Source organism: Pleuronectes platessa, chromosome 13, assembly GCF_947347685.1.
Source record: "Pleuronectes platessa chromosome 13, fPlePla1.1, whole genome shotgun sequence".
Lineage (NCBI taxonomy): Eukaryota > Metazoa > Chordata > Actinopteri > Pleuronectiformes > Pleuronectidae > Pleuronectes > Pleuronectes platessa.
This window is the reverse complement of record NC_070638.1, coordinates 12,112,120-12,135,127: the sequence shown is the minus strand read 5'-3', so window position 1 is coordinate 12,135,127 and position 23,008 is coordinate 12,112,120. Positions and strand designations below refer to the sequence as shown.

The window sequence follows — 23,008 nt, the reverse complement described above, 5'->3', positions numbered from 1 at the left end:
GTCATGTTACCCCTAGATTAGACGATCATGTCAGTGTGAGTGTGATCATTACAGCTTAAATGGCAGAAAGTGCTGATGCAATAGGGCGCTCTCATCCGAGATATTCTGAGGCTTAACGCCCTCAGAGGTCTGGTCGGCTACGACGTCCAGATTATCCTATTTAATATTTAATTTCATCCAAAGTTCCTGGTTTGTGTTCTTTTCTTTCTTGAAATACTTTGCGATCATTAAATCACCGTAGGCCTTTTTATTGTGAGTGATTTATAAATAAAAGAATTATACCGAAACACTAGTGCTGTTTTAAAGGTCGTGGAGAGACAATTATATGGATCTGAGCGCCACTGCAAAGCCCCGTTCTCCCTCTCCCCGTGGTGTCAACACCAACATACCGTTAGCAATTACGTTTTACACATGTCTGAGGTACAGATAGAATCTCAGAGAACCCAAACACCAGAAACAAAACAGAAGATGCAAAAAGACCAGCTCTAATGGCGTCATAATATAGCGAGAAATAAAGGACGAGAGCAGGATCAAAACATTTATGAATACTTCCCACTTCCACCTATTTCTAATCCAGAACCAAAAGAATGTCCATCCAAGTGATTTTTTTGTGGTTGTTGTTGTTGTTGTTGTTGTTGTTGTTGTTGTTGTTGTTGTTGTTTCCTCGTATTTACCTAGTTTTGGCAAAGTAACTAATCCCCATCTCCTCCTCCCTCCCCATTCAGCCTCCCCCAACCCTGTGTCCCATACTCAGTCCCAGTCGGTGGATTCCCCCTCAATTATCGCCGCAGCAGCAAAAGGAGCAGTGGAATCAGGAAGGTGGCGACGCAGGGGAGGTTGTGATTGGCCGACGCCTTCACCTTCTTGTTTTTCGGAAGGTAGGGGTAGCGAATGGGCCGCTCGGTGACCGGGTCGATCAGACGCGGGCCCCTGGAGCACGTTTCTTCGGTGCACATGCCGCTTCCTGAGCCGCTGACGTCGTCACCTACGGACAGAGAGAGAGAGTCAGGACAGGAGATTCCACAACTTGTGAGGATAATCATTCAATCAATCACACACAGTGAACGACAGAATATACAAAATACAGCTATATAAACCAGTTCAGCCTCAGTGTAACCTGCTATATTTCTGTTACATCGTTATACTTTGCTCTGTATCTTTTTATGTTACGACCCTACTTCCCTCTTTACACTTTTTTGATTCCCAGTAGAAATACAGTAAAAAAAACCTGTATTTTTCCAATAAGGTTTAATTCATTTAATTCTCATATGCAGGTGTTTATGGGCCTTTGAACTGTCTTTGACATATAAGACCTACGTTAAGCTTCTAGACAAATTTTGAGATTTAATAAGGTTCAGCTTTCCTACTGCATCAGTGCATTGTGTGCTTTTAGTACTACTGACATGTGTTTGGCTTCTTCATCCAAGTTTGCAAAGAGCAACACAGATTATTTTTTTTTGCGGGTAATAAAGAATGATTGCTTCTTGAAGATTTATGCAAAAGAGCCTCACCCAGCTGAATGAGTCATTCATACTTATGCAAGTAACCTCGACCTGCTGTGAGTAGATGTTTTCCTCTTGTCAAACACCAACAGAGTTTCGGGTCTCTGAATGACACCTGTGCTTCCTGTTCTATGAGACGGTGTGAACAATGTGTGAACCCCATTAAAAAGCGTAAACACCTTTGTAAGAGAGTTCTGCTGTGCTAAGGAGGTGATGATGAAGATCAAGTAGATCCCAGTTTCATTAAGCGTGCCTTAGCAGTGGAGAAAAACTGTAATCCATTAGACACACTGTGCTATACACTGTTTGCTGGCATGACAGATGAGGTTGACTCTGCAGGTGCAAGCCCCAGAGGAAGGATGAGAGTTTTTATTGCCAGCACTGTACGCACACTGTTTTGAAAAATATGGCATTGTGAATCAGGCCGAGCATTTTTTATCCCTGTTTCTTAATTCCGCTTCTACCCCCTTTGCTATTTTTAGGGTAGAGGAACTAAGGCAGAAGTTTTCTGCCTCCTCAGACTAACAGGGACTGAGTTGACTTATCTTAAAGCAACACAGTGTGTGTGTTTTACCAGGCAACAGCGCCCTCTGCAGCCACAGGTTACGTATTACTCATGATCCCAAGCTTCCTGAACCAGAAGAGTGGCCACTGTAACAAATACACCAAACTAAATATAATAACGTTGTTTTATTTGTTTTTTTGATGAGTTCTAAATCTGTTGAACTGATCTACAGTGCAGCATTACTCAGATTCAGATAATGTAAGCTGTGGACCAGCTCACCAAATTTACATAGAGCAAGAACAGTGTTGAGGGTGAAGAGGAGGAAATGAAAGCTGGAACATTCTCACTATTCCAAGTCAGCGAACCATCAAACTACTCTTACAGCTGTTTTTTGAAAGTGAAAAAGGTTGCATAGTGCTGCTTAAGTCATCTGAAAGTTTCCTGTGGACGTTCTGTAGAAACCTGTGGACTGAGTGGATAAAGCTACTCACTGGTGTCCTGAAAGTCCACATCCTGGCCGTTGAGAGCGTTCTTCAGGCGGTGAGTCATGATCTTCAGCTGCATGATCTGCTGACGTATTGTCATGTCTGGCTTGGTGATGTCGATTTCCACTTCTGGGTTGTTGATCTGACTGGCAAGGCCATCGCCCATCACCTCGGGGAGGTACCTGGCACACATGAACACTTGTTCAACATGGTCTCTTGCATCCATTTGGAAAATAGTATTTAATGAGAGGAAACTATTTCTTTAGTAGTTTGTAGAAGCATATGTATTTCATCGCCGATCACCTCAGTCACAACTCACAGTTCCCGTTGAATTATGCATTAATAAGTATAATCTTTGGAACACAGAATGTTATGATACTCGGAAATTCATTTTTACATTTATGGTTTAAATTCCTACCTGGCGCGGCTCATGCCGTTCCAGCACTTCTCCTCGGCCCCTGTTCCAGTGGCCACTCTGTCGCTGCAGAGCAGGGCTGGAAGGGAAACCCAGTAGGACTGCAGGTCCCTCAGTCTCACAGTCACGTCAGTCACCTGAGGGGACAAGAGCAGATTCGTGAGCTTTTCACTTCGCTCCAAATCACAGCCCGATTGGCTCATCCTGTTTCCTCAATAACCAAGTGCGGTGTTCATCGGACTCATTCATCCGTCCAAGCATTCACTCCCATCCAATCACCCAGTAGACATCTATGTTAAGGTGAAATGAACAGCCAAATGGGTTTAATTGTCCATGATGAGCAACGGCTCCTGTGTCATAAACCATCGCTATGAACAGGACACATCCATCAGAGAGCACTGACAAACAACACAGTCAGGTAATCACGAACCAGTTTGTCCATTTTGGTGGAGCTGGTTTCCATCTGGTCCTCCACTGGGACCCTCCCTCTCTTCGTGGCTTCATCGACTCCCGTGCTGCTGGTTCCGCCCTCTCTGAGGTTTCCACAAGTCTGGATCAACTGGAGCAGCAAGAAAGGGAGGAACAGACAAGACAGGAGAACAGAGAGAGGATTTATGAGAGACGGACAAATTAAGGATACAACAAGTAAATTGACTCAGCTTTGTTCAGCTCAGCTTTCCAAACAGCAGATCTAAAGGCTTCTTCATCAAATCCATCTCCACATACAACTGTTAACTTGAACCTAAGGGCTCGTACCGCCTCTCTTAACTTTACCTTCTTGCCATAAGTAGTTCATACTCCGGGTCTTTATTGGTAGTGGTGTCAACAAGACTGAAATCCGATAACGCTGAACCAGCTCTCTGAATAAAATCCTATAATCCCATACTCGCACTGCATCAGCAAAATGTTGTGTTTATAAGACCAACTTATCTTCAGGTTCACAGAGAATCTCTCAGCATATTATTAGTACCCACAGTGTGATGGTTGTTTTTGCGTGATCCCGGGAGTCAACTGCAGCGTCGCTCTGGCAGAATAACTTTTGCGGCTCAGAAAACACAAGTCGTCCCTCGGCTTACGTTTCATAAATGGTGTCCAGGGAGGACAGTTAAACTGCCATCAATCTGTCCGTCAATCTGCTCCGCTGAGACGAGCCTGGAGCCTTTGAACCTCCACATTTAACTAGAACATAATCCGGTTGTAAGCTTCCAGTCGGGTCCGTCGCCATATTTTAACATTTCAGAAAATATGATTGCTAACTCACTTACATTCCACATATTAGATAAAAATGACATAACGCGACATGTGTCAACAGATTATGTAAATAAATCTGTCCAGCTCCTGCTCTAAAGTAATGTAACGCTGCGAGCGTCGATCGACTTCTCTGAGATCAGCGAATCGCTCTCCTCTAGAGACGGACATCACAGGCTGAAGTGTGCGTGCTCACCACTCTGAACCAGGTCAGAGGCAGTCCGCCCAGTCGTGCTCTTTAACGGCAAACCAGCACAGAAGAACCTTTGTCTTCTCCTCTCACCCTCGACCCTGTTTTCCACCTTCGCCAAACGACTCGAGGCAGATTTTTTTTACTTTGCCGCCCTGTGCCTTTAAAGGATCAAATGAAACAGCGGCTCAAACACCATTAAACTGTGAAGTAAATGCTTTGGCCCACGGGGGCTCGGGCATGACTCACATCCCTCCGGTTGAAGTCAGGTCCGTGGAGCAGTGCACCAGCATTCATTTACTGGCTGGATAGGTGATAATTGTGTGAAAGTAAGGGCAATGAGGTAGCACAGTGAGTAGTGAACAGCCCAACATTGTTTGGCACTGATCCTGGATCAATGAGTGTTTATTAGCTTGCACACTGGCATTTCCTGACACAGCTCCTATTTCTTTTGTCTTACTTCTTTAGTTTTTTTTAAAGCTTTAGCAACTTAGATCAACATTTCAAAGCCCCAGAAAAGTCAAACCTCGTATTGCCTTAGAACATTAAACATTCATGACTAAATAAGCAACAATCAGCTTATCTGCCCAATCAGGACTGTGCGGATGTGCTTTAAAAACATCTGATTGATGAGAAGCGACGTACGCAAACAATCCCACATCTCGTCTCATCTCCTGCTGAATCCTGTATTCGGCGGAGAGAAGTGCATAACATCATTTTCTTTTCGGTCTGAGCTTCACACACTTCAAAGACGTGCGGCGTGAAATTATTTATTCTAAACTACGTCCACTCACTTCAATTTACCCCATGTGGACTCAAGGCAAGTTCGGGACACATCTCAATGATGACTAATGCAAACAGAAGGAGACGGGTGAGAGTACTTCAATGAACAGTTTTTGATCCGAATTTATATCTTTTTAAAACTACGGTTTTTAGTTGGGGAGTAGAAGTAACATTTACCCCTGTAGCTTTTTGTCTTTACAATCATTACTGTTTGTGCTTTACTGAGACAGACAGAAGGGAATAATCGTGACCCACTCCAAGTGACCGATACAAAAAGAACAGAATGTGAAAACAAACAGACTCGCAAACTTGTGTGTTTATACTATTTGTCTTCAGTGATTTTGAAATACTGTGACATCAGAGATATTGAGCAGCTGTGATGGTGTTGTCACATGTTTGCAACATTAGCTCACAGAATCATTCGATCCCCCCCCCCCCCCCCCCCCCCGGATCTCTTCAATGTATTCTCTTTAGTCAATACAGTGTGTATGGTTAAGTCAGCCGTGCACATCTGCATTTCTCATTGTGTGTTCTCACCCTGCTGTTGATGGTCATCAAGTTATCCTGCATATTAAGCATGGCTTCTGATATGTGAGAGGGAAGGGAGAGGAGCACGCTGTCCACGCCAGATGGACCATCAAAGCGATCGGCCACCTGCATCATGGTTTCTGTAATGACAGGAGCCACAGTGAGCGTGAAGACAGGATGAAACCTTTCAAATGTCGGAAGTTAAACGAGTTGTGTCTATGTGTGTGTGTGTGTGTGTGTGGGGGGGGGGTTACCCACCTGCCAGATGCCTCCACTCAGTGTTGAGGTCAGCCTGGTTGGCCAGACAACCCTTCATGACGTTGCTGCAGTAGTTGGCACAAGGTCTGGCGGAGGCCATGCCGCGGCAGTGGGGACAGTAAGTCATCCTCATCAGGGCCCGCCAGCACTCCGGGATCAACTGCGGCTGGGGTAGACCAAAATAAAGATACAACTGGATGAAAAATGTCTGTTTTGTCAAGCATGTATGATCTAATAGTTTAAGAGATGGAACTAAAGGCAGCAGTTTATCAAACTGTATATTTAACCCCAGTGAAAAGCCCTGCGCTTGCTCTATAAACGTACATGGTTTCTACAAGATAAAATGAATATTTTCTGAGGCTTTTGAAATTATAAATGCAATTCATAACCTATTCCATGTCCATACTGTTAAAAAAAAGGAAAAGTCTAAACCCCAGAAGTACTTGCAAAGTCAATTTATTCACTTCTCAAAACTTTAACTGAGTAGAGTGCGTACTTTCACCAAGGCCCAACATTCCCCTTAAATTGCACACACTCACAGATATCAGTTCCCTGTATAAACTAGATTTTTTTCCCATCAAGATTCATGAATTATTCTCTGGGAAAGTGGGGAAACAGCCCAATCCCAAAATGTTAAAGAAATAATCTTCTATCCAGACCTAAATGTAAGGGCTTCTTCCCTGACTCTCATCCTTCCACCGAGTCCCGAGGTAATCTGTCCAGTGGTTTCTGGGTAATCTTGTGTGTAAACAAGAACTAGGCTACATTCATCTGAGCTGTTCCCCAATCTCCTCCTCAATGATTGATTGACGTTAAGCCACTGAGTTGACTTGTAATGATGGCTTCGGTCCAAACACGGTCCAGAGGTGGTTTTCCAGAGTTGCACGAGTCATTGTTAGAACAGAGTGGGTCGTGTTGGGGCTGGACTAAGCAGACGTCCCATAACTGTAATGGGTGACAGCAGATGTTTGCTGGTTGCTTTCAAGGCTGCTTTGTGTTTTCTGAATTCCTACTGTCATGCCTGTTCAGAATTTTCTTATAAAAGGTGCAACAGGGATCAAATTTGAAACCAAGTAGTAAATGCACCGTTCTCAGGTTAGAGCCTGTTGAACTTGCACTTATAGAAATTATGTGAGATTATTCACGTCATTGGTTTGAACCTGCTGGCTTAGTTTTTGCCCAATATCACATGTCTAACAAATGGAACAAATCAGTTTAAATATTTTCTTCCAGAAGTAGCGAGAAGCCACTTTAGCCCGTTTACCACATCACAATAAACTAATTAGTTGGGTCTCGATTAAGACTGGACTGCACATTAGTGGTTACTGGTTCCATACATAGTTTTGTTACAGCGTGATAAATACATTACAATGACTAAAATGAATGCATCTTTATGAATGTAACTTTAACTTCATAATCCAATCGATTTTCAAGATCTGTTTTATATGAAGAGCTGTGAATATATAAGTTTCTCGAGCCAGACTTTGATGGTGGCAGAAACATGGGAGGTCACCGCCCATGCTGACCTTTTTTCAGTTTGCACCAGACCACCATTGGGCACAGTTTCCTTGGAAACCATTTTGGGAGAATTCGCTATTTGTTTCACATGCGATGAAAAGGCCCTGACATTCATGGGAGTGTTCTCGGTCTCTCACTCCATCGCTCCTGCCTCCTCCATTTCTCTCTCTATCCCACAAGGTTGTTCCCCCATGGAAAGGGCCTTCGTGCATGAAAAATGAAACTGGGTTAATACCAGTAAGCTCTGTTCACAAGAGAATACAGCTATGCATGCAAAACCCCAGGAAGTGTGTGTATGTTGCAGAGAGAGAGAGAGAGAGAGAGAGAGAGAGAGAGAGAGAGAGAGAGAGAGAGAGAGAGAGAGATGGAACGAGCCCAGCTACACATACAAAGCTCCTCTAAGCTGACATCTGGGCCAGCCTGATGCTTTTCCTGGAAACTGTGCTTCCAACAGCAAAGTCATAGTAAAACCAGGTTTTAACAAATATACAATGGAAATAGGGCGACAATAGGGTTCAGGTGGGAAAACAACCAGCTCCAGACCTGTCAGTCATTTGATCCCAGTCCGCTCGATGTGAAAACAATCTTTCTCAGGCTAGAAGGGATTTCTCAGGGTGGTGGTCAGCTCCTCTGTTAAATGTAATCAACATTATCAAAGGAAGCTCTTCTGTGGCACAAGTGCAGCTATAGTGTTGAAAAGTTAAATTTTACAATTTGAATCAAACAGTCTTCTTAGTGTTCTGTTTTCTTCTTGGCTGAGTTAAATGGCTATTTATGGTTGCTCAGTATGAACCCAATCCCCCCACAGGGATAATTAAAATGTGATCTAATCACATTTGATCCACATAATGCAAAAGCAATTTATTTTGATGCTGTTTCAACACTAAACGCAGTCTTACACCACATTTAGAAAAAAAACACATAATAGGGCTAAATTGGTAAATACATCTCTGATGCATGAGAGATCAATCTCACTTGGTAATCATTGCCAGTTACCCGAGGAGCACAGCATAAAGTGAAATAAGTCACACAGAGCAGCAGTAACCACATTCCCAGGCTTAATCTCAAGTCATATGAGACATGAGTCAGATCCTCGCTCCTGCCCTCCTACTCTCCCCCCCTTTCCTCCCCTGCTTATTCTACCACTCATTAGCTGAGGATGAGTCAGACAAATGCTTTTTTGGTGAGAGAGAAGAGTGAGGGAAGGGAGTGCGCAGCGATGAGTGGAGAAATGCAGGAAAATGAGCGCGATGGGGGGATGTTGAAAATGCTAAGAGGTTCAACAAAGGGCGTTGGCGGGGAATTAAAAAAAATGAAATGCGTATTAGGGAAAGAGAGTCATTAATCTAGTTTCTGTTAAATCATCCATACAGTGTTAACACTGGGGATCCTAGGCCAGGCCCAGCAGACATGACACAGTGTGTAACTCCTCCGTGCTGCTAATTGGAGGTTGATGTTGACAACTTCCTCAGTAACCTTGGAGCGACAGGCCCGGTGAGGGAGGGGCTGTCAAATTAGAACCAGTGTTAAGACTCATGGACCGCAGCAAAGGATCATTTTCCTAATGGATCATTTCATTGATTCTTCTGTAATTGAATACAATGGTCAGGATAAAGAAAATTGCCCACTACGATTTCCCAGTTTGCAAAGGGAAGCGTCTTTGGAAAGCTTGTTTGTCTGTCCACTATGCCTGAAATACAAGAGAATTGATTTGCAGACACAAATAAGTGAAAGACGGCAAATCCTCACTTTTGAGAGGCACATTTCTGCCATTACTGCACAATCCGCCTCTCTATCCATCCATCCCTCCTTCCATCTCTCCATCCATCCATCCATCCATCAATCAATTCATCCATCCATCCATCCATCCATCTATCCACCACTTATCCTTTTGAGGGTTGCAGGGGGCCTGGAGCCAAAATTTTCCCTGATCAATTTCTTAAATTCTGTATCATAATTGTCAATTGATCAACTCGTCAATGATCCGACCATTCCTTTTAGCACTGTGCACCTTCTCTCTCTCTGCGTCTGACACAGACACACACATTGCACTCACTCTGACCTGGTTCACATCATCTCCGTGCAGGCCTCTTAACTTAAGGAGCTTTAGGTTTGAAAGTCTCCCTTTGATATTTGCACATGTGGTTCTCTGACATGATGGTGTAACATTTTAAAGAGCCGTACCCTCACTTGTCCTTGCCTCACCGGCACAACATGCTCCCCGTACCTGACAGCGCCCTCCTTATTGCTCCCAGCGATGAAGCCTGAGACTCCTCTCTCTCCCCCTCCCTCTCTCCGCTTGTCTTTCCTGTGTAATTAGTAAGGATATATGAGCGACCTCTCCCCCTTGTGTTATGGAGCGAGCTGATCCAGACTCCTTGCCTCCAGAGTGAGCTATGTGGCGCGTGGCCTATTTCCTCCACTCCCTTACCCGAGGGAATAAAAAACAGTCCGGAAAAAGTTAAGGACACAGCAACTGGTGCAGCCCCGGAGCGAAGCTGGGGAGGAATTAATACTGTACCAGAGAGAAAGACTACATCTCGCTTTTTTTCCAATATGTCTCGATAAAAACATCTCTCAAATTATTCAGTCTCTCCACGTATACTCTCCCCTCGTTCTCTCTCTGCTCAGCTCCAGCTTCCTTTCAGGATACTATATTTCATCACCTTTTCACTACATCTCTCTATTTTTTATGGCTAAGCAAACTAATACCTAGCACAGATTCATGTCGTGTTTCGTCTGATTTGGTAGCAAACACAGACTTCTGCACAGGACATTTGGAGCAAACGCACAAACGCACGCAGAGGTGTGTTTTTAATGTCCCCTGTTTTACACTCAATCGGTTTAGCAGCTCCCTGAGCAGCGTGTGGCAGCGGTCTTCCGTCGTGGGGCCCCTCTAAGTGGCACTACGTAGCTATAAATAGGAGCGGTTGTCTCATTAGGGCCCAATTAATCGAAGATAGAATTACAGGAGGGGAAAGCTAAGATCTAAATGCACATACAGAACTGTTTACACTAAAGGAAGACAGAGGACGGAGCAGGGCCCGGCTCAAGGAAATATCAACAGACGTGCTGCAGTACAATTCACCAGGGCAAGGTCGGGGGATAAAGGATTGAGAGAGCAGTGAGATAGGGACGGGAGAGGATGCTGGAGTTTCGCGCAGGATTTTTTATTAACTTCCTTTCTTGGTCCCACTGTTCCACTCCACACAGAAACAGCATGGGGCTCATTGTGTGCTGCAGATCACGGCCACACGGTCTGAAAGGAATATGAAACTGAATACAAAATTGAGCAGCTAGTTGAACTCTGTTCCCCTTTTTCGTGAAACCAGCCTTGAGTTGGACGATTCAAAGACAAATTAGACATTCCTTTAGAGCTGCAGGATTTTTTTGTTCAGCCGAATCAAATTTGGCTTTTCAATGCAAATAGTCAATTATTCATACCTTATTTCAAAATGTAGACTATTAAGAGACACTTCAATGGACTGTTAGATATTTGAATAAGGCAAGCAAACAACCCAAGCTACCGAGCATGTTAAATATGCTCGGTAGATCGAAAAGGCGCAAAAAAATGTTTTGCTCACAGTCGATACCAAACAAAAGCTGGAGGCTCTATCATTTTAGGTTGCTGTGAGCTGTGAATCCAGAACCCATAAGCAGAAGGCAGAAGTCAATGTTATCTTAGAGCTTAAAACCTGTCAAGGCCAGCCTCCCTTCCTCTGTGGCAGTCGCCCTCTCCTTGACTCAGAATCACTCTGGATCTGGGTCTGCAGCTGCCTGCACCCGTCGCAGACATCCTCACCGAGTGGAAAGGACGACTTGACGTAGTGGAATGATTTTGCCCTGGACAGCAGCATGATAGCGAGGAGCGCTTGCGCTGCAGCAGCTATTTCTGGGGACTGAAATGTCTCCAGCATTACAGTGACGGAAAAAAAAAAAGGAAAAGAAAAGACGACTGCAAGCGTCTCTGCCTGATGATTCAATTCTTCGACTTTCAGGAGGCAGCCCTACATTCCGTCTTTTTGAACAGTTCACAGGACTCAGCTTGGAGATTGACCAAGTGTGTCCATACAGTGACTGTTCTCACAATGGAGTGTGTGCTCTTGCTTTCCCACTTAGGACTTGTGATGGGTGTGTGTAAGTGGCCCCATGGGGCAGAAGGCAGTCCGTGACCTCACTCAGAATGGCAGCGGCTCCAGTGCCCTTGTGTGAGCACTGGTATGATGTTTTGTAATTTTGTAAAAGCTGTGCTAATTATTTACCCGCGTTCCCCATGGCAGCCTATTTTAATGAACTCATTGCTTATTGTCCCTCAGCACAAACATAATGGCATCAGTCGGGAGATGTTTATTAACAAAATAGCCACACTGGGGAAACGTGCATCACCGATGGAGGGGGATAATGAAATTAATTGTGTATGTGTGTCGTTGCACCTCTAAGCACTTGTGTGCACAGTGCGTGTGCATGAATGTTTGCCTAAGAGAGATGCTTATCAGTTTTACATCTTGCTGCCATAGCTCTTGCCACTCTGGCTGGCCCAGGGGTGCACCCATGTGTCACAAATCATGAATAGCATTTTCAACATGGCGTGCTGCAAATGCTAATTCTGATCCCAACTCCCCTGATTGCCTGCCTGAGTCTAAGATAAGCCGTGAATGTTGTGTCTCTGGTTGCGTTAGACTAGTTGCATGAGGGCCTCGGCTCCAGGTCGGGGAGTTTTAGACGCCACTAACTGCCTTTGCTGGACCAGCTCCCCTGTGGCTCGGATGTGCTCGGGCTCTGCCGCATGCAGGTACTTAATTGACACACTCCTCGGGTCCCTGTGTGCATGTGTGAGAGACGCTGCAACTATTTCTGGGTCAAAGACGTGCAGAATAAGATATAGTGGGCCAGGGCCAGCTCATGCTGATGCAAACAGAACAGTGTGCGCCCGCCCGCAGTGCCCAGGCCAGAACACATACATCAGAGTGGAAGGGGAAAGGATCACACAGATTCTCTCTCTGACATGCATCCAAATGGCAGCCTTGCAGTTTCGCATTGGCACCACAACCTACATGCTTTTCCTTTCTCTTGCTCTTCGACTTCTAACGCAAGTCTGACCTTGTAGTATTTTAATCAAGGGAAATATATAATAATAATCTCTGGTGCAGCATCTGTTTTCTCAGAGGATGCATTTCTAATGGGGCCACTGCTCTCAACACTCCCCTTGTCCAGTTTCTAACAGGAGATTTCTTTCACTGGTGCATCAACACCAACCACCTCCCTTTCAGGAGCTGGAATGATTTTTCAGACTTGCTCTGATCTTAACCTTATACGCTTGTTTTATACACAGAGGCGGCCGTTTCTCTTGGGAGACATTAACCGCCCCCCCCCCCCCCCCCCGGCCTTGGGAAATCCTTTTTTTCTTTTTTAGTGTGGAGTTGACATTATGTGTTGTTGCAGGGGCTGATTGTGTGAGCCGTGGGCCATGTTTTATGATGCCTCTGATTTCCATCAAACATTGGGCTGCCTCTATTTTATACTATGCGCATAGACTAGTAAAAACAGGTGTGAGTGTGTGTTAAGGCGTTCACAACAGGGAGGACTGGTGACACATGACCACAGAGGTCACCACCAAGGTCTGGACCTGGCTATTGTTTCCTGAAGGGGGTATAATAAATCTGGAGAAATGATTGCCTAACAATAGCTCTGGTGCTGCAGAGATAACTAGGTCATCATCACCATTGTGTTTGTGGATGGAGAGGTTCATCTTCCCAGCATTGATTAGTGATTATGGGAACAAATTGGACAGGCAGGTAAATCCGCTGAAGTGTGATGCAGGTAACCAGGAATTTTACGAGTGGATCTCTTGTTGTTCAACGCCTTTTAACCCCCGGACTTCAACTGACAAACAGTTTATGTGTCTCCATCATTGTGCTGGCTAGTTATATTCCTTTGAGCGAATTAAATAGCTAGTTAATATCAATTCCATCCATCTAATAAGAGCTGTTTTCATTGCAATATCATAGAAGTGGAGGATGGAGACGTTAGCAAATAAAGATCATTTGACCCAGACACGGATGAAAATAAATAGCCGGCTGACGACTGCCTAGAAACTTGACTTATAGATGAAGAGAGAGAAAAAAATATAGATAAGATCAAGCTCATTGTTTGTCTGATATAATATATAATTCTTATAAGGCAGTTTTTTTCTGTATTTAGTTTTAGAATTTCACATGTTGGTGGATAATTCTGCTCTTATTCAGTCATAATTTCCCTAATTTTATTGATGATCAGCACAAACAAAACAAACTAACCTAATCACATTTGAAAAATATAGGCCTTACTACCACTGAGATACTTTATATGTTCTGGGCTGATAACTCACAAGGCAAGTTCAGATTTTAGACCCTCAGTATTTCTAAACTGACCATGTCTTAATGATCAAAAGAGGGACAATGAATAACACAAGAATACTCCTAAAGATGGATTTGGAGGGAATGGTAGCTCTTCATAAGTTAGATATCAGTTAAACTGTATCCGAGTCGCCTCAATCAGTAAAACATACTACTGTGGAAAAGAAGCAAGCAGAGCTATACATTCAACAGAGATTAGTTATTGGGTGGATGGGGATGCAAAAAGAAAAGGGAAGAATGTGGTTAAGAAAACTGGAGATGAAATCTTTTTACCTGGGACACCTTGCGCACCACGTCCCCGCTGACCTGCAGTCCCTGAACGAAGGAACGCGCAGCCACAAGTGTGCGTGTGACCGCCGTCTTCATGACCCGGGGGGTGTCTCCAAAGGGCCGCAGAGTCTCCATCTGCTTGGATACACACTCCAGGTAGTCCTCGCCTGCAACCAACACACACACACACACACTCATTCAAATCTATCTGAATATATCAAGAGATCAAGCTTTAGATTAAGTTTTGATGTAACATGAGGTAATCTCAAAAATCTTTACGAGGGGAATAAATCACTGACAGTGTTGCAGCTGAGTCAGATTCTCTGCTCTTCATCCTACTTGTGTACAGTGTGTACTGTACAACATGTTGATGAGGGAAGTTCCCAGGCCATTCATCTGTGTTAGTCACGCACCATTAAGCAATGAATTAGTCGTCTATTTGGAGTTCTAGAAACAAAATGTGGTGTTTTATACCTATGACGTATTGCTTGTTTGCCTGCTGGAAGAGCTTCTCCATCAGCCTGGCCCAGAACTCGTTGAGCACCTCCTCCAGGTTGATGTTGTTGCCTCGATAGTATTGCCTCAGATCTGTGTACAGGTCAGAGAAGACCTGGGAGATCTGAATGTACAGTAAACCGTACGTCGCGGTGAAGGTCTCATCTAGAGCAAGTGCAGAGCGGTTCAGCAACTCCAAGAAGTAACCTGAGCACAAATAGAGAGTAAACACATTAAAACACATCAATTTAGAATCATCGAGTCAACAAACGCACTGTACAGTATTATTTGCTGTAGACATTATTATTTCCCCCTGATACTGTGGAGAGAGCACCGGGATTAGGAGGGTTAGAAGCTTCACCTGAGGCCGACCGCCTGCTTCACCATTACGTGGTCTCTTTGCCCTCCATATCCTCACATTACCATCCTCACACAAACAATACAGGTTGTTCAATACAACTCTAAATGCAAAATGAGAGGGGGGGAAAAAACCTCATAACACAAGACGTGTCAATCTCTCAGAGCAATAAAGCTTTCCGCAAATCCCAGAGGACTATTACAGAATTTCACGCTGGAGAGATTCTGCTTATAAAAAGAAAGAAAGAAATGAAAAGACAACATTTTTCCCTTTTCTTATGGGTCATAAACACCACCACTGCTTCACGCTGTAAGGGAATCTAAAAGCAAAGTATGTGAGTATATAGTGCTCCGGGTGAGGTACAGGCGCTGGAGCAGACAGGTAAACATAGTGATGGGCAGGTATGCGACAGGCTGTCAGTCCTGGAGAAACAGGGAAATTGGAAAAACAAGCACAAACTGGAAACAGGGGAAGTACAACAAACCCTAACCCTTCCCTAATGCTTCGAATGTTCCACCCACCTGATTTACATGCATGAGGGCAGCAGGGTGTAACACACAACTTATTGATAACCACTAACTACAGCCTCAAACACACAGTCAACAAAAAACATATGCTCAAAATCCTATTACAATGGAAGACAGTAACATTGGCTTACATTTTATTACAGTGGACAGGTTTAGCTAAAACTGGCCTCTCGTTGGACTGCATTTCATAAGTCTTGCAGGGTGAGGTGGGCGTATGTGTCTTCATGAATCCTGCAGATTCCCTGTGGCCACGGGCATAACAACATCTTTACATCCACTGTGTGCCTAAACAATGTTTATAAATGAGACTCGTGTTCTGCCAAGAGCATGACAGCACAGGGTGTAGCCCGACAGAGGCATGTCCAGGTCATGGACTGAAAGACGGACGACGTGTACTGCCTCCCAAATGTGAAGCCAAAGGTACTCGATCGCCATCTGGTGGCTGGCTGCAGTATAGGTCACAAATCCCGCCTCTTCCATGTTAATAGATGGGACATGGACACAACTAAAACAGACAATGTACACGCCAAATAACCTTTTCTCAAAGATGGCATTTTAGGTATTTTAGCATTAGTTCTGGATAGTTACTTTATATAAAGTCCATGGTCTAGACCATCAATCCACTGAGGCTAACATTTGCTCTGCATCTCCATGTACACAGAGGGTTCAAACCTGGTAAGTGTGTATGTGTGTGTGTTTGTGTTTGTATGTGTGGCAGGCAGATGTAAACCTTTAGTCTGCAGCCGTGTTTACTTTGTAGGTGTTTATCTCTGGCTGCCACCAGCCTACATCAGGAAGAGATGTGAAAAGTGGAGGTTGTGGCCTCCGCAGGGGAGATCTCTCGTTACCCTCCGCAAGCTGGTTTTTAGAAAACATCGTAACATTCCCCACACTCCAGCTCATTTCCCCCCAAAACACAAAAACACTCCTAACACTTTCCCTGATGACACGAGAAAAAAAGCAAGCTAAGTTATACAGTAGCAGCGCTCCGGCACCCATGTGCCCGGGGGCCTGGAGGCAATCATAGCACTTGGAGTTACGTAACATGTTAATATGCTAAGCTCTTCCTGACCCCTCTGCGTGACATTATCTAAGCACTGGCCTTGTTGGAGGCTGCTTTCCCACTCATTAATAAACACCAGCCTGTCTGCGTCAACGCCGCTGCTGCTTTGTGCTGCTTTCCTCTGGCATTTTCACAGCCTCCGAGCTAAAAGGTCTGCTCTCACCGGAGCCATTGATTTTGAAAAGATGTGTTTAGCAGTGAATGTTAGGAGAAGCCCGATCCGGTGAGGACTCATTTTTAAGTCCATTAGCCGACAACCGCTCTGAGACCTACAATGCATCATTTCATTTTCTCGCGTTTGCTACAAATAACGCTCGTTCTGTTTTTAAAGAGCGCTTCCTCAGTCTTAAAATATGTCTGAAAAAAACACAAGTCATCGTGGAAATATCAAGATTCATTATTCAAAGCTCATCTTTGTTTGGTGAAGCTCTGCAAACTCAAGCAGCTTTTTACATTCCTCTGCCTGCAACCACAATCTTGTTGGGTGCCATTTGACATTTGCATCAGTTGGGTTCACGCCCCAGAATCAGCGTGCATTACTTCTAAGACCGACTCACAGTAAAATTGTGATTCACAACCACAACAAATACAGTGAACTTTGTGCATGAATCTGCTTTAAAATGCAACAGAGGACTGATACCTCAAAGAATGAAAACTAGCTCTATTTTACTTCTTTATCTTTACGCTAAGCTTGTTCTAAGCTGCACACCTCTCTGCCACCCCATATCTAATTATCTTAACTACCTTTCGATTGGCCAGCGGGCTGTGTAGGCCATCCCCCCACCCTGCTGAGCGGCACTCACCCAATCTCCTGGGACCGACTGACCCATAATTAACTGCTGATCACATGGAACCATTCGGCCTTTACAGTTCTTGTTTGGATAAAGGACAACAAGTATATTTTTTTAAGTCAAAAGGTTGATGCAAATGATCTCAACACAGTAGAGAAGACTACTTACATTCAATCGTCACCCAATCGCTGAATGAATGACGATTCCACCAATTTAATTAAAGTATCGATCATCCTGTGGTGACCAGTGTTGATATTGGGGCGGTGAGGACAAACAAATCAACGAGGAGAGATATTTGATTCGTAGGGAGGCTGCAGCGGGTCAGAGGACCTCAGCTGAGGAGGAGGTCCTTCACATGTGGCCCAGGGAAGCATGTGCGTTCACACTGTTAACAGAACATGGACACATGTGGCCCAGACCACCTGCGAATGTGGTCTGGCAGAGTGCGTTCACACATGTTAACGGCAGGTGTGTCCGGGGCCTTTGTATCATTTCTAAGATTATAATGCTTAGTGAGTTAAATGCATCTGACATGCAGCGGCCATATGTCCAGGGTTTGTTACAGTGAGACTTCCTCAGCGGATGACGCATCGGTCCCCAGTTCCCCCGACCTCCTGTCACTCAAACTGTCTGCAGGCGGAGCTCTGGGCCAGCCTAACAGTACCAGGGGAGAGAGACGCGTCTGTGTCACTCACAGATTTGTGCAAGGCAACAATTGAAATCCTTCTTCCAGGAGTCAGCGGAAAGGCACACATGTGCACGCAGAGAAAAGCGACTTCAAAGTGGCAGCACATTCCCATATTAACACACAGGCACACATAAGGCAGACGGATAGATGGGGAGCTGCTGTGACAGGTGCAGCTTTGCCGTTAATCCCCATTAGAATTCATTCCTGCTGTGGACTGTCAGACAGACTGTAAAAAAAAAAACCCGCTGTAACCGAAATGGGCTTCAGCAGAAATATTTCCACTCAGGTGACAGAGGGAAGTTCTGTTCAAAATCAAACAGTTTAAACATGTTTCTGTTTACTGTCCTAACTCGGTTGGGAGATGTTATTTTTCAAATGCACATGTGGAGAACAGATCCTGGGAAATAGTTCCACTCTGTCTGATTCTCCTCTGCCCTTCAGCTCATGCAGTGAATAATGATCATCATTAGTGTGAGACACGAGGCTGCCGTGCATGTGTGTGGAGATGACCTTTCTTATTGCTCGTCGGTTTGTGTCTCCATGACACGGAGCTACATTTCAGCCCTTCCTTCACCCCCCCCCCCCTCTCTTCCTCAATCCTGCATCATCCCTTAAGGCCTGACCTCCACCTCCAGCAGGGACAAAGTGATGGGAGAAGGCGCCCGATCGCACACATCCCAGCACATTGGGAAGGTGACAAACAAGTGTCGGGAAAGTTTGGCTAGTTTTACTCATATTAATAATAAATATTAATGCAACTCAATTATAAGCTGCTAAAGAACCTTTATTTTACAGGACAGACTATAGAAAAATGTCTTTCTGTTCAAAATATACAAACCCTAAACAAGAGAGTGGGCAAGTGCTTCTTCTTCTAAGGTGGGTTTATAGCCCAGGATCAGATATGACACAATCGTCCCAAAGTGCTTTTTAATCAATGCAGATTAAAACACTCTCTGTGTTTATCAGATAGATGGTTACTTGTACCAGGAGTGGGCTGTAATACAATTAAGTGGTGCATCAAGTTTAAGTAGAATCCGATTATGACTGAATGATCTTATCATAACATCCCATCATGCATTTCTTTTGTTCAAATAGAAATTAAAAAGGGAATAAATGTATACCAGTCCATTTAAACATCATATTGAGTTAATATATGTATATAAACACACACACACACACACACACACACACACACACACACACACACTTTTGGGTAGTTATCCTTATTGTCCATTTGGCAGTGACTTTCATTCATTAAGGACAATACCCAAATCCTGACACTAATCCTTACTAATTCAAACCTCACCCCTTGACCTGATCTTAGTAGGACTTGTTGTCCCATCAAAGGTGAGTCAGAGGTAAAGGTCTTACTGCAGTAACATGCACACACACACACACACACAGAAACACCAACACGCGTGCTCATGTGTCTTAATGGATCTCTTCCTGCAGTGAGAGAGGAGTTAATGATTTCACTTGTAATCACTCGGAGCTCCTCATCCAGGCCACCTTGACCTGTCAGAAGCTCATTTCACTCTCTCTCTTCCGACCGGCTCCAATCCCAGCGCTTCTACATCTGACTAAACTCACTCACACACATTCGAGTGCTCGCAAGAACCCTCATTTACCATAGAATTCAAGTAATTCACCCTCTTCTACACTGCCTCAGTCTTTTATCAGTGTCAGTACTGTGCTTTACACCGTTGGCTCCATGTGCCAGATTTGCCTGTAGTTCCCCCCCCCCCTCTGTCACCAGGGTCAAGTTGTAATATTGACAAGATACTCAGTGTAACACGCGGTTGCCATTGATGTTCCTCCTCTGCCAATCACTCAGTGCTCTCACTGATCCTGAGTTCCTTTCTCACCCAGAGGTATCAACTGACCGAGATCTGTGCTCCTCCTTCCACAGTAATCCACAATCTTTTCTTTCTCATACAGAGGGCTTAGCGGGTCTGACAACCCTGCTGCTGTCTAATTAAGTTTGAACTCAGTGGATTGAACCACCCGATCTAAACCTAATCTGTCTTTATGTAATCGCAGGCTGACAACAGTCGATTTGTCGATTCTGTCCTAACTCCTACCTCCTAACTCCTAACTCCTAACCCTTGTCTCTTTGCAAAAACAACTTTTGGTATTAATTTCCCTGAAGTGGCAGTTAACTTTATCTCACATGTGGAGAAAAACTTTCAATACACAAACAAACCTGTGCAATCCAAATTCCAAATAATTTTTTCCTTGAGAATGAAAAAAAAGAGAAACTGAAAGCAGATTGTTGTTTACTGACGCCTCAGCATAGAGGCTCGTGCACTAACCCACGTGTAATAAAGCAATGATGGGGAATCTTTTTTTCTATCAAGGGCCGTTTTCATTTTTATAACATCCTCCGTGGGTCGTACCAAATTATTGAACACATATATTCTGTCCTTGTTTATGAGTCTCTGCCCTCATTCGGTTGTTGCTGTGTTTTTAGCGGTTGCTTTAGATTTTTCCTATATTTATTCATGGGTTTTACTATTTTGTTTAATGGTGTATTTATTAATCGATGTAATCCACTTTGTGTGCACTTGTATCTCTTAAAAGGTGCAATGAAATTCAACTTTACTCTCTCTCTACTCCTGATGCATGGGAGAGACCAGATTGTGCTTGGCGAGGCATGTGATGTGCGACATGTCTGAGTAGCTTTTTTTGTTTTTCTGAATTGTCTCGTGGGCCAGGTCAAACTGTCATGCTGTACATGGCCTGCAGGCTAGGGGGTTCCCCACCCATACAATACAGTTTTAAACCGAGCAGAGAAACATGACATACTGTATTAACTGAGTTTTGGCAGTGCTGTATCGAAAAAGGAGGACTGGTGAAAGAATGAAAGGGAGTAAGGGAGAGAAACAGGTCTGGAGAAGCAAGAATTGTATATCTGTTTCATATCTGACAGCCTTAATCCTATTGTCCAGTTGACAAGTGCTGAATGATCATATTAGTTAGATGGTTCTCTGGCAGGGAGGACAGAGACAGGGAGAGCAAACGATGAGACACGCGCCAAGAGGAGGAGAAATGGCAGAGGTGCACTTCGGAATAAAACCAGAGAGCACTCAAGAGACGACGGCCCCGTAGACTCTGCCAAGACTGTACTCTCTTCTAAATTTGTTATTTTAATAATAGAACATTTTATGCTGCATCTGGATCAAATCTTTATCAGCATGAAGATTCATTGCATTTTTCAGGATCACTCCGACCTTTTGAATCTGTCACCAGCGTTTGGTTTAATGTACATCTTTGCAGTGTCTGGAAAAGTTCAAATTGGTGGAAATGAAAGACTTGTGATTATGCAATAATATTATGTACAGAACTAATTATTAAACAAAGGAGTGAGAAAATGAGTGTACGAACAAACGTACAAACAAACACACAAAATAATGAACGAGTGAACGAACAAAAGAATCGCCAAACGAACGAATCAACGAATCGATGTATGGGCCGAGGAGCAGTGTGTTACTGCAACTACAACTAACGAAGCAACAGAGGAATGGGCAAAGAACAAATGAACGGACGAATGCAAGGACAAAAGAACAGAAGAAGTCACTAAATGAGTGAAGAAGAAGTAGCCGACAACAGGAATGGAGAGAGAGGAAAGAGAAGGACAGTGCTGTCGATTTTTTCAGGCACAGCGAGGCCAGCCCCCCTCGGTCACCCCGCCCTGCAGCCCCTGTAGCCTCTTCAGCCGCCAGCAGATGGTTTTGTGATCTCTGCTTTTCACCCCCCCCCCCCCCCCCCCCCATTGCACGAGTACCCAGGATCCTCTGCTCTCCCCGTTCCTATTCTCCCACCTGCGCAAGGACAATGAACAAAATGAAACATCACAGGCACAAACAAACACTGTTGTCCTGGGTGCAGTGAATGCACGAATGATGATCTGGGAGCCATTAGACTGTTTATGTGTCAGCCTGACTTTCCATCAATAACAACACTTATCACACGCAGACCGTGCCCCGCGAGTACGGCAAGGCCCTTAGCCAGCGTTTAGATGCTATTAAAAGGTCCCTTATATTAAACAAGCTGACACATCACATAACGCACGTCATTTATCAACAGGCTCTCTGCGGATGCCTTTATTCCACCGTCTCTCTCTCTCCTGACGTTCCCTCGATGGCATTATGCACCGGGCGTTCACCCATGCCTGTTTCTTTCTCTGTCCATCTGGTTCTCCTTTTCAGCTCTTTCCTCCCAAACGCCACACTCATTCCTTACCCTCACTATCATTTTCTCCTTTCCCCCCCTCTATCTTAGCTTACTTTCCGCTGCTTGCCCCATCAACTCTCTGCCTTCGTCTTTCTCCTGCCTCCCCGCCTGGCGTTCTCCCGCTTGCGTTTCATCCTACCAAGGCGCCGTTGCTCCTTGTGAGTAATGCGTTTGGCATAATTAGGCCAGTATACTCCAGGTCCCCACCGTTTCGATTTGCATGCAGATAAAATGAGCCAATCAAGAACCACAATGGGAGCAGACGTCCTTGTCTCCGGTGACATCACCAGAGGTGACCCTGAAAGCAGGAAATTATAAGGCGGGTGGTGTGAGAGTGAATCAAATCCGTTGTCTGCATGTAGGAATATTGCAACACGGATGTTGAGAGTGTCTCAAGTGTCCAGTCCTAGAAAATATGGATTTTGTTATTTGAAATTAAAGAGAACGATTTGTGCCCTGTAATGCAATACTTTGCAAAACTTATCTTTCTCTGAAGTTTTGGTCTCTCGTCAACATGCAAACGACGATTTCAGTCACTAAAACGCCTTCAAGTGCACTTTACTTCACAGAGCACCTCATGCATGACTCATTGCACCACTGTTGCTTTGTGTAATGAGGATGCACAACAAATAACAACATCAACAATAGGTGCAATATACCTGTTCTCTATGTTTGATTAGCTCTGCTAGGTCTACTTACAAGACACTTGGCAAAATTCATGCTGCAATTCTACAGTCTTTTGGAACCATGTTGCAC

General features: G+C 44.4%; 1 protein-coding gene across 1 annotated transcript in view; it reads right to left on the bottom strand.

The window, feature by feature from the left end:
* Nucleotides 1-227: 227 nt before the first annotated feature.
* Nucleotides 228-23,008, bottom strand: part of gpc1b (glypican 1b) — a 68,047-nt gene continuing 45,266 nt past the window's right edge. The window contains exons 4-11 of the mRNA XM_053437986.1: nt 14,572-14,799; nt 14,101-14,264; nt 5,915-6,080; nt 5,666-5,796; nt 3,338-3,466; nt 2,911-3,044; nt 2,499-2,674; nt 228-985 (exon numbers count right to left, since the gene is read on the bottom strand). Of these exons, the coding sequence (XP_053293961.1) occupies nt 780-985; nt 2,499-2,674; nt 2,911-3,044; nt 3,338-3,466; nt 5,666-5,796; nt 5,915-6,080; nt 14,101-14,264; nt 14,572-14,799 (1,334 nt within the window). The 3' untranslated portion in view covers nt 228-779. The remainder of the gene's footprint in view (nt 986-2,498; nt 2,675-2,910; nt 3,045-3,337; nt 3,467-5,665; nt 5,797-5,914; nt 6,081-14,100; nt 14,265-14,571; nt 14,800-23,008) is intronic.